We start from the raw sequence: 20,573 nt of genomic DNA, 5'->3' as shown, positions 1-20,573 counted from the left end.
GGCCCCGCAAGGGGGAGGGGGGCGCCCCCCCCCCCCATATGTATCCGCCACATGCATGAGCACTACTGCTTTTGGCCAATAGCTGGTCAAAGTAACTTGCCTTTGCTTGATTGCTGATTTGCGTATGAAAATGCTCCTTTAGGACAAACTATTCTTCCTGAAAACTGTGTGACATTGCAGTTCATAGCACCCGAAACCATTGGACAAACTCAGGTCCTTGATGTTTGTTTCTTCCGTACCTATAAAACATGCTATCGCACTGTCTGCAGCTACACCTTACAGAATAGCCAGTTCACGATAAGCTCCCGACACTCTGTTTCACATTCGGTTGCATGCCATCACATTCCGCTATTTCTCATCACCCCATTACACCAATATAATTCTATACCCATTTTTTAAGACCGAATACCTAGCTGAACGTCCTGCACGATTCGTAACTCCCAAGGGGTTCGGCTTCGATCTTCATAGTACGAACCTTTGTGGTCACTGTGTCGCGCCATTTTTCATTCGGTCCATTTTCTGTCGCCCTCCTGGTGCACATGGCGAGTACTTAGCAGCTAACATTTTTCCTGTCATAACTGTTAACACAACGCATGCAAATGAGCGTTATCAAAGATTGAACCTGTGACCTCGCACTCAAGGCGTTCCTTCTAAATCTTGTAGAAAAATGAAACGTGGGCGAAGGGCAGTGCAGACAAGAAAAGAATAGAAACACGTGAACTGTGGGAACTACAGAACAACGCTAAAGATTACGTGGACAAATTCAGTTGATAATGAAAAGGTTCTGAATCTAATAGAGGAGAACTGACTTGACTAAACGACGGGATAGGATCATATAATACATCCTGATACATCAAGGAATAGTTCACTTGGAATGGAGGGACCGTAGGTGGATTCAGGTTGCTGTAGTTGTGTGCGGATTAGGAGGCTCGTAAGTATAGATCACCGTAATGAGAGTCATCAAACCAGCCCTCGGAATGGAGACCACCGCCATAAGAACATCATCCAAACATTATATCCAACATCGGGGAGTTTCTACACAAAAAAATAGTACAATACCGGAAAGAAGTTCATCATTTTGACATGTCTGTTGTAAAGATTAATTATTTGTGTAATCATTTGAGTAAACATTTTAATACTCTAGTGCTCTAATTACTGGCCGGCCGCGGTGGTCTAACGGTTCTGGCGCTGCAGTCCGGAACCGCGGGACTGCTACGGTCGCAGGTTCGAATCCTGCCTCGGGCATGGGTGTGTGTGATGTCCTTAGGTTAGTTAGGTTTAAGTAGTTCTAAGTTCTAGGGGACTTATGACCTAAGATGTTGAGTCCCATAGTTGCTAGAGCCATTTGAACCATTTTTTTGCTCTAATTACTCAAATGAAACACTAACGTAAAATATTTTTAACTGACAGATTGGCTATTGCTCTCACGAAAGCATGGGGGAAGGCGTTCTGCTTTTCCAAATAGGCAGCCTGGGGATAAACTGCAACTTTTGTGGCTGTGTTGACAGGAACGACGGACTTCATCGGCATCAACACGTACGGAACCGGCCTGGTGACGTTGGGCGAGACGGGAAGCATTCCGTCCTTCGCCCACGACCAGGGCGTCATCGTCTCCAGGGATCCTTCCTGGGTTGTCGGCGCCAGCGGTTACGTCTACGTAAGGAATCATGCTTTCTCACGTTTACAGCACAAAGTGCACAGCAGATATTTTGCTTGTACCATCTTCCTGTTCGTGTTGTGTTACGTGGCTGGACTTGCTTACCTGATTAAACGTGACTGTAGACATGCGAATAACTTTCTGCTAAATGCTGCGTTTGTTTACGTCTGATGAAAAAGGAAAATGAATGAATAAATGATGACGCTCGTTGATAGTGGTGCAGACTGGACAAACGGAGCACCGCAGAATAATTTCCGCAGCTTGTTATTCTGTTGTTGGAGTCGTGTGGACACGGGCAATAAACCTCGCACACTTGTGCGAAAGCTGATGTCAACAATGGCGAAGACAATCCCCAACACACACACTTTTTGCTGCGGAACTTGATGCCAGAAACCACAATCTCTCGTTTGCAGATATCACGTGTTATGCCCTCAGGGCGTTCGAGTATTTTTTCCGGACGCGCTCCAAATACAGGTTTAGACAATTAATAGTATAAAATGTGGTAAGTTGTGGCATAATTGAGGTATTTATTGTTGGTTTGTTTCTACAAGTATGGCAACTCAGAATATTTTCTATGTTTGCTTGCGGCATTTGGTACCGTGTGCGCATGCTAGCACCTGCTTTGTTCACGTAAACGCGCCTCAGTATCCGTGTGGTGTCCACAGCAGAAGGTGTTCTGCGAGCTTTCTTTCGCGGAGAGAGCCACAACTTCCTCGTGACTCGGTCTTTCAAAAAGACGGGCCACCAAGTCATTTTGCGAACTCTGTGTGGCATTTCTTGGATCGCAGATTGCTGGATCAGGAAAGGTAGTCCATCGATTGCTTGGCCCCCCAAGAATTAAGTGTACCAGGAACAGGCCGAGAGCCATCAGATCTGCACAGCTATCGCAAATTTTATGCTTGCAATGCTGCAAGAAACTTGGAGTAAAGTGGAGTACAAATTAGATGTCTATTACACCACTAACAGTGCGCATATCAAGATGTAATCAGGTCCGTAAAAATTCATTTTGAATTACGATACTTGCAGAAACATACCGTCAGTAAATATCTGAATTACTTCTCAAGTTATTACCTTTTTACATTATTATATGTTTAGCCCAGAAACACAGTACTTCCAACACTTATGTTACAGTCGCAGTTGTAGCTGTCAGAGTAACTATTTGTTATAGTTAGGTTCGCATAAGGATCATAGCTCTGAACACATAAAATATTAATTCATCATTCAAATAATTGAATATACAGGGTTATTACAAATGATTGAAGCGATTTCACAGCTCTACAATAACTTTATTGTTTGAGATATTTTCACAATGCTTTACACACACATACAAAAACTCAAAAAGTTTTTTTAGGCATTCACAAATGTTCGATATGTGCCCCTTTAGTGATTCGGCAGACATCAAGCCGATAATCAAGTTCCTCCCACACTCGGTGCAGCATGTCCCCATCAATGAGTTCGAAAGCATCGTTGATGCGAGCTCGCAGTTCTGGCACGTTTTTTGGTAGAGGAGGTTTAAACACTGAATCTTTCACATAACCCCACAGAAAGAAATCGCATGGGGTTAAGTCGGGAGAGCGTGGAGGCCATGACATGAATTGCTGATCATGATCTCCACCACGACCGATCCATCGGTTTTCCAATCACCTGTTTAAGAAATGCCGAACCTCATGATGGAAGTGCGGTGGAGCACCATCCTGTTGAAAGATGAAGTCGGTGCTGTCGGTCTCCAGTTGTGGGATGAGCCAATTTTCCGCGGGCTACGCGTGAAACTTGCCCGCACGCGTCCAACCGTTTCTTCGCTCACTGCAGGCCGACCCGTTGATTTCCCCTTACAGAGGCATCCAGAAGCTTTAAACTGCGCTTCCATCGCCGAATGGAGTTAGCAGTTGGTGGATCTTTGTTGAACTTCGTCCTGAAGTGTCGTTGCACTGTTATGACTGACTGATGTGAGCGCATTTCAAGCACGACATACGCTTTCTCGGCTCCTGTCGCCATTTTGTTTCACTGCGCTCTCGAGCGCTCTGACGGCAGAAACCTGAAGTGCGGCTTCAGCCGAACAAAACTTTATGAGTTTTTCTACGTATCTGTAGTGTGTCGTGACCATATGTCAATGAATGGAGCTACAGTCAATTTATGAAATCGCTTCAATCATTTGTAATAGCCCTGTATAAATGTGAAATATCATCGATCTAAGGCCATCCTAAAGCATTTGATGGTGTGAATCACAATGTGTTCTTAGAGAAACCCCAAAATTGTACCAATTAATGGCAACTAATCATTATTTATACTATCATTTAACAGAGTATTACTTAGGGCCGATCCATGCATCTAACTCATATTCTATGATAAAGGGGTAATAGTTTTCCTTGCAGAAAATTCAGTTAAAGAGGCTAGGGACAGCCCAAAAGAGCAGGTACATAAACAAATAATTTCACTTCCTGGTTTCACAGAAATGAACTCTCACTCAACTTCAGGAAAAAAAAGGCAATGTATACAAAATACGAGAAAGATGGAACTTCACCAGTGAGAATAGGAAGTGGTGGAAAAACGATATGTAAAACAAATAATAACTGCTTTCTATGTGTCGTTCACCATTTTGCAAGATAAGTCTTTGAGCTGATTTTCGAGGTCATGTAATATGCTGCTGACCTTCAATAAAACCGTCCGGTAAATAAGTTCTTTTGACCTTCACTTTTATCGCACATTCCATTTACACCACATTTTAACAACATTTAGAAAACACCGTTTAGTTTATAAATAATATGGAACTTATTCCGTCTTTAGTGACTGTAATAAACCATTATTAGGACCAGAAGAGTAGCGCTTTATTTAAGGAATTTTCAGCGGTCACTGTAAAGATTGTGTTTTTCTGACAAATCGAGGTCTTAAACAATTCTTACCTTTAAAATGACCATTGTTATGTTTCTTCGCTTCCACGTTATTTCACACTTCCTTCTTCTGCACACAGGTGTTCGGTTTTTAGCACACTGCACTGCATTGGAACACACTTCTTTTTCCTTTACGTGCCTTTATATATATATATATATATATATATATATATATATATATATATATATATATATATATATATACCTTTTTCAGCTTCTCCTACCACCGTCACCGTCCTTTTATGCAACCCGATATGATTATAGCTGGGCTTCATAAACCAGTCGCGGGATTTTACTATTCTCTCAATTACTACGCGAAAGCTCTTTTTGTAAGAAATTTAATATAGTCAAGTTTTGTACCGGGGTACGTTTTCGCTGGAGGCCACGGTTTTCGAGTTATTCAAGAAAAACGCACAAACGTGACCTTCAAATGCACCTGCACCAGACACTCGTCCCTCGTGTATTCACACGCTCCCGTGTTGCCGTGCAGTACCCATTTTCCTTTGCAGAATCGTAATAGCCTTACCACTTTTCTGTGCATTTTCGCTGTTATATCCAAACACTCTGTTACGTAGATGAAATATGTCATACAGAGAAACAGCGAACACGAATCGGTACAATCAGGTTATCAAGCGCAAGAATCGTCTTCTACTGGCTTTGTTAACCGTAACCAGTACCTGAGCAGATGAGCATACTGACAACACATGCCATAAACACGCACCCACCGATCGACGGACCGCCAATGTAGTTTGCAGCCCACGCACGTCCTGATGGGCTTCACTCAGCGCTTCCTATCGCTGGATGCGATTTGCACATAGTAAGTTCATTGACATTATGTTCGACGAGATGACGTTCGGTTTGACACAAAAACAGAACTTTGCCTAGGCTTTTACTATTATTTTGAACTTCCACTGAGACCATAGTTTGCTAATTTATATTTCGGCTAAAAGCAAATACAGCTGCCTATTTCAGTGTCGGAAGCTGCCTTTAATTATTTCTAACAGTGTCGTTAAATCGATACTCATGCTTTAATATCAAGGACAAAAATTCTAATGTACAAAATGCGGAAGTGGAACAAGCAAGCACTTGATATTATCTATGGTGGGGTATTACCAAATTTGCCGGATCGGTCTGCGTTAACGATAAGTGACAAGTCTTCTCTAAAAAAGTGTGCCTTTTCCGCGATGTTAATTTCTTGGGCAGCCGTTAGTCTGAACGACGATAGTCACTTACGGTCGATACAGTACCAATAGCCAACAGACATAACACCAATCACTCTCTAGCAAACAGTTCACTGTGTTGCCTCAAACCAGAAAACATTCAACGCAGTCGTTCTGAAACAGCGTTAAAAATCGAAAACGATGTCAGTTTACTTCAGTAATTGTTGTTTCGTTCAAATTTGTAGAACGAGATCAGATCTGGTACGAATCCTAGTGATTTTTCTTAATCAAAAGAAACTATTTGATCTAATTTTTTAAGGTAAACATTTTCGAAACCTGTTACACCGTGTATCGTGTCTCCGCAAACACAAACGTATCGGGGAAAATGTCATCTTTCCTTCAAAAACACCCTTAACTCTTTATTTTTCCATTAATGGCTGCTTCAGGAACGTTAACGTACAAAACAGATTTGGAACAAAATTATATCAGTGAGACGTATTTAATGAATATCTCAATTACATCTGAGATGCTTGTTACACATACGCGCATAACTTTTAATAAAATATTACAAATAGTAAATTTTCAATAAAGGTAGTCTTAATAATTGTGTTTGTAAACTAATTTTTACCTTTTGATAAATTATTATCTATAACTGGTGACTACTCTCGTTCAGCACGTCAACTGAAATTACTTTTCATAAACAAATCAGATTGGCTTACTCATCAGGCAGCCGTGTCTTTCTTCCATTGTGACAACAGCTTCGAACAGAACGTCTTCTTGGCAAGAATGTAACAGTCCTTTGTGACTTCGCTCATTTCACTTTTTTAAGTTCATGATACTCCGAAGAACGAGCTAACCATCACTGTTGAGTGTCATCGAACGCACAATTAACTGCGGGCTGTTAAAGACTGACCGCTCCTCGCGCGCCATTACCTGTTACGACGTTTGTAGTTGTTTGACGGAGGGCTACCGTGTTTCCGCATGCGTGCGAGCACGCCACCGATCGCAACATTGTAACCATTGTACAGCTTTCGGTAAGGACCTTGCACAAATGTGGAAGTCAGTAAATCACAACTTGTCAGGAACCCATACAAGTCACATACATGGTTTTTACGATGTACATACAGAATAAATAGGCATTAATAAATAGTGTACGAAATTATAGATTCCAACTAACTGACGAAGATTTAATAATTTCTCCGTTAATTCCTCGTGAGGTTTTAAAAGATTCAAAGATTAAAGTATTAATTTCTCATCAATGACATTTAAGCATCTTCTATTAAATTAACTATTAACCATTTGGAACTGTAAAAAATTACATTTCATCTGAGAAGCTAACACCGCTAAGTAGTTGTAAATGAGATAAGGATTCTGTAAATGCAAGTTTTATTTCCAAGAGTATATCGGTCATTGTATAGCGGTATTTTTATTTAACGCCGTCATTTGTTTCTTCTGGACACGCAGATGGTGCCATGGGGATTCAGAAAGCTGATGAACTGGGTATCCAACACGTACCCGCAGTACCCCATCATCGTGACTGAGAACGGCTTCAGCGACCTGGGCGAAACGCAGGACGACCAGCGTATAAGTTACCACGGCGTGAGTGACCATTTTCTCTTCCCGTGTGTCCAGTGTGTAGTAGTTCCATCAAAAGATTAAGAAATTGTGACCTGCAAGAATTATTATTACCTCCAATGTATATCTTACCTGTTTATTTTCTTCTCTTTTTAGCACTACTTGGCGGAGCTACTCAAAGCAATCAATATTGACGGAAGTAACGTGATTGGGTACATGGCATGGAGTATTATTGACAATCTTGAGTGGGGTCAGGGTTTCAGGTAAGCAAATACCGTGTACAAGGAACATAAATTTATTTAGGGTCTTGCGCAATAACATGAAGCTAAACAAAAGTCATATAGTATTAATGTCCATAAATTGTTGAAGTATGTTGTTTTATTCAAGTACTTTAAGGCCTGTATATCCCATATGCAGTCCTAATATGCCAATAAGGGAACTCCTTGAGCGAGGAGTAGCGCTACTAGGTTCAGAAAACCGTTAAGGGCTGGGAGAGTGTATATAACTACCGGCATTTCCTTTGTCTTCATATAAATTAATTTCGAAAACTTAGACATAACAAACTGACGTACAATTTTAACGTATTTTTCCTGTTCGCAACTAACAGTTCCGAAATTCCATTACATATTTGGGACAAAAAGCTGTATTTTTACAAAGTTCGGACGTTTACAAACCTTTTCGTAAGCCATGAGTGATTTACATAACCTATTTCGTAATAAGCCAGTGTTAGTGATTTACAGTTCCTATGAATAAGTAACATATCGTGTCACAATACTTGCATTCACAGCGCCAGATTTGCACCTGGTGGTCAAAACGGGAACATTTTTTTTTTTTTTTTTCCTAGCGTAAAGTGGTTCCACAGTTGTTGCTGTTGTGGTCTTCAGTCCTGAGACTGGTTTGATGCAGCTCTCCATGCTACTCTATCCTGTGCAAGCTTCTTCATCTCCCAGTACCTACTGCAACCTACATCCTTTTGAATCTGCTCAGTGTATTCATCTCTTGGTCTCCCTCTACGATTTTTACCCTCCACGCTGCCCTGCAATACTAAATTGGTGATCCCTTGATTCCTCAGAACATGTCCTACCAACCGATCCCTTCTTCTAGTCAAGTTGTACCACAAACTTCTCTTCTCCCCAATCCTATTCAATACCTCCTCATTAGTTATGTGACCTACCCATCTAATCTTCAGCATCCTTCTGTAGCACCACTTTTCGAAAGCTTCTCTTCTCTTCTTGTCCAAACTATTTATCGTCCATCTTTCACTTCCATACATGGCCACACTCCATACAAATACTTTCAGAAATGACTTCCTGACACTTAAATTTATATTCGATGTTAACAAATTTCTCTTCTTCAGAAACGCTTTTCTTGCCCTTGCCAGTCTACATTTTACATCCTCTCTACTTCGACCATCATCAATTATTTTGCTCCCCAAATAGCAAAACTCCTTTACTACTTTAAGTGTCTCATTTCCTAATCTAATTCCCTCAGCATTACCCGACTTTTTCCACATGTGTTCCACAGTAACACAAAGTATCTACAAAGTTTCTCTGCCATACTATAATTACAGCCCACAATGAACCTATGTCAGTAGCTGCACTTTAATTAGAACCACCCGGCATTATCCTCTCCTGCTGAGTCAGTTTCTCCTGCAGGAAATGTGGGGCCTTTCATCACTCGTCCATGTGACTGTGAACAGCGTGGTAGGGGTAGGTCTGGGCGTCTTGTATGGGGGAAACAGAGATCAGGAAGGACTCAGGACTAAGAAATGAGTTAGAGGTGGCGTCTTCCACTCAAACCGAAACTGAACCAGTGAGACTCGATTCACCTGTTGGGAAACCTGCTGCATCCTGTGCCAAGGGCCAGCGAACGCAAAGGGGTAGGGACCTATTAAACGTCGGCAGTTCAGATGTACCACTTGGTAAATGGCAGCAAGACATGGGAGGGAGCACCAGGTTCGCTCAGTGTGTATGCCTTGGGGCCTCATTCAGCATGCTGAAGAAGCTATTCCGGCAGCCGTTGAGGGTCAGAGTGTAACGAACTGCAGACTGTGACGCACGTTGAAACACATTATGCCTGTCGTCTGGACTCGCAAGTCATACTTGGATCATTATTCAGCGACAAGTAGAGAAGGTTGAGAATACCAGTTTTGCTCATGGACTTTCAATTATTCTCACAATCTGTAGCGTTGTCTCCAGAACAGATCATACCCCCCTGATCATGAAGCTAGTGGAAGGCTTGAACCAGAGATTGACGAGGTTCTGTGACTTCCTTGAATTGTGCCGTAGGATGGAGAGTTGTAGGACCCACCTAAAGGGGTCGGGTGTGCAACACACATAAGAAACCGTTATCCAGGTAGCTGACTGTGTGTGGAGTGCACACAAGGCTCTTTTTGTAGATCAGGCAAATCTCCATTCTACGCAAATAACGTTAGTTGTAGGAAACCCGGAAGTAACGGAGTAAGATCCAAAGAAGCGCCCTCCCGCTGGTGAGAGTATTAAAATCCTAGTTGTTAACCGTCGAAGCATCCGCAACAAAGAGCCAGAGTTTGAAGCTCTCCTAAAAGACATCAGATTCCATATCCAGAATGTGGCTGAGTGAGCCCTTCTGTTAACTAGAATATATCGTAAATCCCTGGAACAAAAGAGAGTGTCCAGCAAGTGGAAGAAAGCACAGCTGTCTCCTGTCTACAGGAATGTCACAGAAAGTTTGTTAAAACTTGTAGCTGACAGTAATAAGATTTTTGGAGAAATGAAGGACAGAGTAATGGAGGTGGTGTATTTATCGCAGTAGACAACAAACATATATCCAGTAAGATAGAAACTAAAGCTGCATGTTAGATTGTTTGGGCAAGACTCAGTATAAAGGGTGAGCATAAACTTACTTACAATAGGATCCTTCTATAGACCAACAACCTCACCTCCTGATCTAGCCGAAACTTTAAAGAAAACCTCATTTCACTTGTAGATAAGCCCCCAATTATACAGTAGTCATTGCGGGAGACTTGATTCATCCGATAGTCGTTTGAGATGGTTACAGTTCTGTGAGAGGTGGACCTGTGAAGCATTACTGAATGCCTCCTCCGAAAACTACCTAGAGCAGCAGTTATAGCGACAATGAATACCAAGTACGGAAGATAAACAAAAACAAATAGAAGGATTTATATGTTCAACAAACTAGATAAAAAAAGCACTAGCAGCAATCTCAATGAGGAGATTCAAACTTTTACCTCAGCGCAGAAGTACTAAGAGGAACTATCGCTCAAGTTTAAAAGATTAGTTGACCAAGCACTGGATAGATATGTACCCCGTAGAACAGTTCATGATGAGAGAGATCCTGCATGGCATACAATAACCGTAAAGAAACCTCTAAAATAAACAGAGAGTACTGCGTAATAGATATAACACAAAGCAACGGACTGTAGGTAGAGACATGCTGAATGAAACGTGTGTGGCAGTCGAAAAAGAGCAACGCGAGAAGCCTTCAGTGACTACCGTAGCAAACTATTGTCGAAAGGTCTTTCACAAAACCCAAAGAAATTCTGGTCGTGTATAAAGGCTGTTAGTGGCACCAAAGTTAATGTCAAATCACTCATGAACAAGAAGAGTAGCGAAGCAAAAGCAGAAATCCTTAACTCCCCTTTGCAAAAGAAAAACCAGTGTATTGTCCCAGTTCAGTCCCCGTACCACTGAAAACATGAGTGAAATAGATATTAGTGTCAGTGGTGCTGAGAAACATCTCACGTCGTTAAAAGTAAACAAAGCCCAAGGGCCCGATGTAATCCCTATCAGACTCTACACCCGGCTTGCGGCTGAGTTTGACCCTCTGTTAACTATAATCTATTGTAAACTCCTTGAATAAAATAGGGTGCCCAGCAGCTAGAAGAAAGCACAGGTCAAACCTGACTACAAGAAAGGTAGCACAAGTGATCCATGTAACAGTCGTCCAGTATCATAGACATCGATTTCATATTCTGAGCTCAAACATTATGAGGTATCTCGGACAGGGCCGCCTCCACCATGCCAATCAGGATGGATTTCTAAAACTTGAATGACGTGAAAGCCAACTCTCACATTTCTCACATCACATCTCGAAATCCGTGGATCAAGGCAGTCACGTAGATGCAGTATTTCTCGATTCCCGAAAAGCATTTGACTCAGTACCACACCTACTCTTATTATCAAAAGCACAATCGTACGGGGCAACAATCGAAATTTGTGACTGAACTGAGGATTTCTTGGTAGAGGGGACGCAGCGTTTTATCTTGGATGGAGAGACATCGACAGGTGTGGAAGCAACTTCGAGTGTAGTCCAGGAAAGTGTATCTGATCCTTCCCTATTCACGCCGTATATTAGTGGGCTTGCGGACAATATTAATAGTAACCTCAGACTTTTCGCAGATGATGCAGTTATTTACAATGAAGTACAGTGTGAACAAAACTGCTCAAATATTCAGTGAGACCTTGATAAGATTTAAATGTTCAGAAATATAAAATAGCTCACTTCATAAAACGAAAAAACATAGTTTCCTATGAATATAATAGCAAGGAGTCACAGTTGGAATCGATAAACTCCTACAACTACCTAGGTGTAACACTTAACAGAGACACGAAATGGAATGATCACATAAGCTCAGTCGTGGGTGAATGAGATAGTAGAGTTCGCTTTAGGGAAAAACAATTAGTCTAGAAAGGAGAGTGCTTACTAATCACTCGCGTGACACGTCATGGAATATTGTTCAAGTGTGTGAGACACACACCAAAGATATTGAACGTAATGGGCAGCACAGATGGTCACAGTCTGTTTGACCCGCGCGAGAGTGTCACTGAGACGTTGAAAGAACTGAACCATCAGACTCTTCAAGATGGACGAAAACTATGCCGGGCAACTCTACTAACAAAGTTTTAGGAATCGGTTTCAAACGATGTCTCTAAGAAAGTAGTACAACACCACAATTAGCTCTCATAGGGATCGTGAGGACAAAATTAGATTAATTACATCACACACAGAAGCATTTACACAACAATTTTCCCGTGCTCGAGGTGTAAATGGATCGGTAATAAACCCTAACAGTTGGCACATTGGGATATACCCTCTGCCGTGGAATTCACAATGGTTCGCAGCGTACATATGTAAATATGAATGTGGATGTAGATATCAGAATGATAACACACCAAAGTCAACGGAGCCGAAGGCTGGAGAAATATCGTACAGACGCTGATACCTGATGTAAGCAGAAAACAGACGGAAATGGTACCACTGACCGATAAAACGAAGTACATTTTTAGTAGTTGTATAGACATATTTAAAAGGCCTAAGTGAAAAACTTTAAGGTTTGCCAGTGACAACATAATCCTGTCATACACGCTAAGTACTTTGAAGATAAGCTCAACGGAACACATATTGTCAAGGAGAGAGATTATAAGATGAATATCTACAGTAGCAAAATGAGGGGAATGAATGGGGAGTCGTCGAATTAAATCGGATGATACTGAGGGAATTAGACTAGGATACAAGAGGCTAAAAGTGGTAGATGATTTTTGCTATTTCGCTACCAAAATAAATGACGTTTTCAGAAGTAAAACGGATATAAAATAGATAGCTACTCCCAATAGCAAGAAAGACACACCTTAAAAAAAATGCAGACACGTTATGTAGATTTAAGTGTTAGGAAGCCTTTTCTGAAAGTGTTTGTCTGGATTGTAGCCTTATGTGGAAAGATAAGCAGTAGAGAGAGAAGGAAATCGAGCTTTCGAAATTTGGTGCTTCAGAAGAATGGCGAAAATTAGATGGGTAAATCAACGTATGAGGTGCTAATGAAATGGAGGAAAAAAGAAATGTGTGGCAGAATTTGACTAAAAGAAGAGTAATAATACTAGTTCCATCGTGAGCAATCAGTGGAGGGATGTGTGAGGGATGGAGGGTAGAAATTGTGGAGGAATTCCACCGCTTGGTTACAAGAACAGGTCCATGTGGATGCAGGCTGCATTAATTATGCAGCGATGAAGAGACTTTCACAGGGCAGACTAGCTTGGAGAGCTGCCTCAAACCAGTCTGTGGTTCGAATATCATGACAACAAGGTAAACTGAAAACCTAGGATCGGTATGCACGCCTTCTGAACCAAGTCGATGACACAATACTCGAGAAGAACCCTGTGCAGCGAAGGAGAAACTGGAACATCTTTGTTTAGGCCAATGCACTCAATCACAAATGTGCTTTGGCAGTTGGGAGCGAATGAACAGAATCTTATCGGACTTCCAGCCATTCTCATCTCGAAAGTCCGCAGCTCGTGGTCTTGTGGTAGCGTTCTCCCTTCCGACGTATGGGGGTTCTGGGTTCGATACCCGGCGAGGTCAGGGATTTTTTCTGCCTCGTGATGACTGGGTGTTATGTCATCATTTCATCATGATTGACTCGCAAGTCGCCGAAGTGGCGCCAACAAAAAGGACTTGCAATACGGGGGCCGAACTTCCCCGCATGGGGCCTCCCAGCCAACAATGCCATACGATCATTTCATTTTTTTTTTTTTTACGTGAGAAGAAATTGTACCTGGAAATCTATTTCGATTTATGAGAGCTCTGTAGCTGTACTAGAACAAACACGCCAGTCACGGGATGCTGCTTAGCCAGGCTCTCTCTGCCGACAGCGCACCGCAAAACCTACCTCAACTGACGAGGTAGTGATGGGAACAACCCAATGAAAACAATCGAACCAGTTGGCTGTCGTTTTACGTATCTGTTGCATTACTGTTCATTCATTTCTCTCGCATGAAAGCAGTCTCTGCGAGGAGATGCTCCAAATGAAAACAGTTGACACAATCCGGTGGTGTTACGAGTACTGACTGAGTTACTCAATCCTTTCTTTCCATGTGAAACCAGTCTTCACTTCACTTTTTCTGTCGGTTGAAGCATGTATTCATTCGTTCATTCAGCTGAAAGCAGTGCTTAGTAGTTTAGTTGACTGTGTTATCTAGTTATTCTTCTGAGTGAAAGCAGTCTGTTGTGCTTTCTTTAAGTGAAGTAAAGCAGTGGTATACAACGGAAACAGGGGTACACATATCACCAGATAGACCCACCCCCAGGTGCACACAAAGACATTTCAATGGGTACGTCAAGATTGAAGTAAACAATATAAATATTTATTTAATTATGCACTGAAAGATTAATTGTTGTTTTCACCATTTAAAACTAACAGACTGTTGTGTATTCCAGGTGCTATTAATAATGAATGCGTAACTAATAAAGCAGCTTCGTTGAGAGTACAAAAGCTGAGCAAGCATAAAGGGGTACACAAAGAAGAAAGGAATATTGCCAAATTTTGCGACTGTTTGCATTCTGTTTTACTGAAGGAAAGCGAGAGGATAAATAAATTAATTAATTAATCCACCTGAGTGACACCTCGTGCTGCTGCCTGGGCCAGGGGAGCAGCCGGCGCGAGGAGGTGGCCAATCGCCGCTGGCGCATGTCCCGCCACTGGTGCGCCACCTCCTTGCGCCGGCTGCCTCCCTGGTCCAGGAAGAAGCAGGAAGAGGCTACGGCGGCGGCGCCACGCGGCCCCACCTAACACTCGACGAAAAAGGGTGAATGAAAAAACCCAGAGGCTGAGTGGAAACATTCATATAATTATCATTCATATACCTGGAATAACCAGTTGTCTCACATTAAGTGAAACCACTCAAGCCGGGAGAATGTGTCCATTCATTTTGGATGTCTTTTTTTTTCATTAGACAGAAAAAACTACCTGAAAGAAAAAACAACCGAATGTCCAATCGGTTGTTGGAAAAAGTCCCAGACGAGGCTCTGCGCCTACGCCCAGTAATGGCAACAATGTGAACAAGTGGACTCTATCTAAATAACACAGTCTCTCATTACCAGACTAAGAAGCATGCAAGCTTCTCCTCTATACCCTAAAAATCTCAGCCTTCGTCACACTAAAGACGGATGATACAATGTCTTTGTTTCTGCAGCGTCTGTAGGTGACATTACAATTCATGCCTGAAGGACGTTGTAACATACACACAGGCATGCTGCACGTCTGAAAGACATCGTAATGTTACATACAGAAACTGTATAGAGACAAACATTCTGAAACACAATGGTCTATCTGCCTCCAAATGTTGTTGTTGTTGTTATGGTCTTCAGTCCTGAGACTGGTTTGATGCAGCTCTCCATGCTACTCTATCCTGTGCAAGCTTCTTCATCTCCCAGTACCTACTGCAACCTACATCCTTCTGAATCTGCTTAGTGTATTCATCTCTTGGTCTCCCCCTACGATTTTTACCCTCCACGCTGCCCTCCAATACTAAATTGGTGATCCCTCGATGCCTCAGAACATGTCCTACCAACCGATCCCTTCTTCTGGTCAAGTTGTGCCACAAACTTCTTTTCTCCCCAATCCTATTCAATACTTCCTCATTAGTTATGTGATCTACCCATCTAATCTTCAGCATTCTTCTGTAGCACCACATTTCGAAAGCTTCTATTCTCTTCTTGTCCAAACTATTTACCGTCCATGTTTCACTTCCATACATGGCTACACTCCATACAAATACTTTCAGAAATGACTTCCTGACACTTAAATCTATACTCGATGTTAACAAATTTCTCTTCTTCAGAAACGCTTTCCTTGCCATTGCCAGTCTACATTTTATATCCTCTCTACTTCGACCATCATCAGTTATTTTGCTCCCCAAATAGCAAAACTCCTTTACTACTTTAAGTGTCTCATTTCCTAATCTAATACCCTCAACATCACCCGACTTAATTCGACTACATTCCATTATCCTCGTTTTGCTTTTGTTGATGTTCATCTTATATCCTCCCTTCAAGACACCATCCATTCCATTCAACTGCTCTTCCAAGTCCTTTGCTGTCTCTGACAGAATTACAATGTCATCGGCGAACCTCAACGTTTTTAATTCTTCTCCATGGATTTTAATCCCTACTCCGAATTTTTCTTTTGTTTCCTTTACTGCTTGCTCAATATACAGATTGAATAACATCGGGGAGAGGCTACAACCCTGTCTTATTCCCTTCCCAACCACTGCTTCCCTTTCATATCCCTCGACTCTTATAACTGCCATCTGGTTTCTGTACAAATTGTAAATAGCCTTTCGCTCCCTGTATTTTACCCCTGCCGCCTTTAGAATTTGAAAGAGAGTATTCCAGTTAACATTGTCAAAAGCTTTCTCTAAGTCTACAAATGCTAGAAACGTACGTTTGCCTTTCCTTAATCTTTCTTCTAAGATAAGTCGTAAGGTCAGTATTGCCTCACGTGTTCCAACATTTCTACGGAATCCAAACTGATCTTCCCCGAGGTCGGCTTCTACCAGTTTTTCCATTCGTCTGTAAAGAATTCGTGTTAGTATTTTGCAGCTGTGGCTTATTAAACTGATTGTTCGGTAATTTTCACATCTGTCAACACCTGCTTTCTTTGGGATTGGAATTATTATATTCTTCTTGAAGTCTGAGGGTATTTCGCCTGTTTCATACATCTTGCTCACCAGATGGTAGAGTTTTGTCAGGACTGGCTCTCCCAAGGCCATCAGTAGTTCCAATGGAATGTTGTCTACTCCGGGGGCCTTGTTTCGACTCAGGTCTTTCAGTGCTCTGTCAAACTCTTCACGCAGTATCGTATCTCCCATTTCGTCTCCAAAGGCATACTAAAATTTCTCTCTTCTTGTGCAGGAATCACAGAGTGCGAGTGTAGGTAATACGGACAATATGACATATAATGGTTTGTGTCTGTCTTGGGAGCATGCATGGATACTCAAAGTTATTAAGGCGACCTCTTGTGTTTGGTAGGAAATCCGAGTTCGAGTCCAGCTCTGGCACAAATTTTCATGTGTCATTAAGATGCACACAAGATTCACAATTTAGGAATCCATTTCGTAACATTAAAACTGTTCTCTAACATTTGAATTCCATATTTCGTTAACAAGTACTTTCTGCTTTGCAATAATTACCGAACCACCTTGTATAAATTACATAAGCCAAAATATTGAAAAAAAAACCTGAAAAAATCCGATGAATATCTGCTGTCGAAGTCACCAGTGCTGGAACACTGGACTCAGAAATATCACCAACTTTACTATATTACTTTAAGAGTATATAACCTATATTGTTTGTATTGATAATTGTCCACTGTGTTATTTTTCTCTGCCTCCAAAGTTCACTCTATGTTTGTATGACGTCAGCATGAGTAATTTTGTTTGCTTCCAGGCCAAGGTGGGGAGTTTTTAAAGTGGACACTGACGATCCAAACCTACCCAGAAGCCCGAAGGCATCGTCAGAGTTCATGGGCAACATTTATAGCACCAGGACTGTGCCCTTGGAGTATTTCAACAGCACTCGAACAACATGATGTTCATAAACTGGTCCATGTTTATACTGTCAATTTTGTACTCTGTATTGCTTAACACTGTAATAAATTCTTTTAAAAACCTGTATATTTTGTGTGTCTTTATTAAACTATCAGCAGATAACATATTGTTCTAACTCATTTTCAGTGCTTTCGTGGTCAGAATGACAGAGCCCCTTGGTACAAATTGTCCAGAGTTTGCAGTTGCTTACACTCATGTGTGTTCTATGGATTGCACACCAGAAACGTTAACTTTTAATATGGTTATCACGATATTTACCCTCAACTTATAAAATGTTTCAGTAATCAAATTACCAATGGGAAGATACCATTATTTACTTCAAATCTGGATAACATTCTACTTTGAAAGACAGCAAGTCAGTAGCAGGAACCTAGTTCATTTGCTCACAGTAAGAAAGTTGTGATCATGGTGAAGACTACGACAGTAGTGGGTCAAAGTGGATTCTGACACACTTTAATATCAAATTAATTATATAAATTAATTAATTGGTCAATTAATTACCCCACCCCTGATGACATCATGGGTGTGCCCTAGCCAGCACATGAGTCACCCTCAGCGAACTCTCAGTCCCCACTCCTCCCCCTCCCCTCCCATGAAATGTCCAAGATAATGGCCTGAGAACAAATGGCGGAAAATTTAAATTTACTAGCGGGAATATCAAATTTTGTGTGTTCACCATGCAGTTCAGAGACCAACTGACCCAGTTTGTAACACCAACACCAGATGGCACTGTTTGCCACATCCACTCCCATTCCCCATCCTCTCCCATCTGTAAATTGGTGGGAAAAGGACTCAGTCTGTGATGGCCTGCTGGATAGGACTGTCATAACTCTATTTTAACCACAGTGCAATATACCGTTTATTTAAACAAATTGAGTTGTAATTGATCTAGCATGAGACAGTAGCTGCATCCAGTTTCTTCAGTAACTGGTGGATGTGGAGTCAATTTTTTGCTCTTAGTCTAGCATTTGAGAGTTGCTCCAGTCAGTCTAGCCAATAGCCCCATATAGAAAATAATGACAGGACAGCAAGCTATGACTGAAGTACAGGAAAGTAGCTTCCTGACGATCTACAAGTGAATAGCTGATGCTGGGAGGAACTTTAGGATGGGTAATAATAATATTAGAACAGCGACCCACTGTCCCAGTGTGCCTGTAACAGCCTGCTCTACATACAGGACTCCTGCAGCAACATCATTTCAGAATGAAACATACTTATACTTAGTTATAAATTGCAAACTGCGTCCTATCCAACAGAAAAATGGGAAATATATTATACAATATTTTTTATGAATGTAGCGACCATTATGTTACCTGAACTTTGTGTCTCAAGATGAAAAAGAAAACTGACCTGTCACCTCCAGACTAGTCCAGCACCATCTACCGGGTGTTTCGTGTACCCAAAGAGCCAGCCAGCTGGTGAGCTGCCGCCCACCACAGGCCGAGCTAAAGCCCGGTCCACACGCAACGATCTGTCTGCGCAGACATTGGCGCAGATGTCTGTACATGCAAAAGATCGCTGCAAATGTGGTGTGTTCACACGACACAAACCCCAATCTACTACTCGCCCGCCATCTGTCGGTGTAGAAAAGAAAAACCCGTGGCAAGCGACTACGCTCCCCGTAAACGTCAAAAATTTAATTCAGTTATTTTGAAATATAGAAATGGAGGAAGTTCTGTTGTGGTCTGTGTTCGCAACTTGTGTTGCAAAAAATATTCAGACCAACCGCAGGAAACAGAGAAGGCGGTCAAAATGGTGTAGACAGTGGTTGCTAAAGCGAAAGGAGTTTTCTCACGTACATTTACTGCGAGAGTTGCAGGGCGAACCCGTTTTGGTTTACATTACCTCGTGTTCCATTTCCTGGCTCATTGACACTCCAATTTAATCTTCAATTGTACTCCTGCTTGGTCTTGGCGTTTCTTGATCACTAAGAAAGCCAAGCAGATCAAAATACCATAACGTTGGCTGGTATACGCGATCTACTCTTAGACCAGATCTTGTAGATTTCTGAACTTTGGATAACTCTTTTCGGTAAACAGTTCGCTGACAGACTTAATTTACTTAGCTTGCTTTCATGAACTCATCATTCAGGACAGCGTAAATAGCTTCACATGTGTTGGGTATTATTTTACTCAACGCTTGTTTCGATATTGCAGTTGAAAATTCTAAATCCTTGTGGCTCCTTCCTGTTGCTAGGAATCTTAATGTTACCGCCAGCCGTTCATGAGGAGACATTGCCCTTCTCATACAAGTATTTTTTCTCATAATATGAGGGGTTACAAGCTTTAAGAGATAATTATAAGTTTAGACATCCATCCGCAAATAATTTCGCCAGTTCGCAACGATTTTTTTTTTTATTACCGTTTCTCTGTTTGCCGAGGCGTCAACTGCCCGCAATTTTTCAATTAGAGCATTGTATGCTGCTGTCTTTTTGTCTCGGTCACTATATTCTTTACTTTTAATCTTCCACAAACATGGGTGGTTTCTATATATTTCAATGAATTCACTTACAAACTCTCGAGAACACTGACGAGTATCAGCCATTTTAATGCCCTGTACGCACAAATACAAACACTAGACTGAGTAAACAGCTGTTTCGTGCCAGATTTGCGGCGATCTCCTGTCCACACGCTCCAACTTGTCTGCGCAGATGTGGTTTGAACCCACAGATTTGAGAGGTTTCGCTCAAACCTCCAACTCCAACTTCCAGGTTTGCACACACCTCAGGTCGGTGCAAATCTTCTGTCCAGACGCAACGATCTGTCTGCGCAGATGTGATGTGCGCAGACATTTGCGCAGACAGATCGTCGCGTGTGGACGGGCCTTAACCCTCTACTTCCTGCCACCTGAGCACTCCTGCTGCCATCAACAGCACAATGCAGCCTGACTCGGGCTAACTGCAGCCCCATAC

General features: G+C 41.8%; 1 protein-coding gene across 1 annotated transcript in view; it reads left to right on the top strand.

Moving 5' to 3' along the window:
- Positions 1–17,720, top strand: part of LOC126095242 (myrosinase 1-like) — a 79,295-nt gene extending 61,575 nt beyond the window's left edge. Inside the window, exons 8-11 of the mRNA XM_049909994.1 lie at positions 1,509–1,657; positions 7,170–7,304; positions 7,437–7,543; positions 17,502–17,720. Of these exons, the coding sequence (XP_049765951.1) occupies positions 1,509–1,657; positions 7,170–7,304; positions 7,437–7,543; positions 17,502–17,643 (533 nt within the window). The 3' untranslated portion in view covers positions 17,644–17,720. The remainder of the gene's footprint in view (positions 1–1,508; positions 1,658–7,169; positions 7,305–7,436; positions 7,544–17,501) is intronic.
- The last annotated feature ends 2,853 nt before the right edge of the window (positions 17,721–20,573 follow it).

This window comes from Schistocerca cancellata, chromosome 8 (assembly GCF_023864275.1).
Source record: "Schistocerca cancellata isolate TAMUIC-IGC-003103 chromosome 8, iqSchCanc2.1, whole genome shotgun sequence".
NCBI classification, from domain to species: Eukaryota; Metazoa; Arthropoda; class Insecta; order Orthoptera; family Acrididae; genus Schistocerca; species Schistocerca cancellata.
This window is presented reverse-complemented; position numbering and strand designations above follow the sequence as displayed.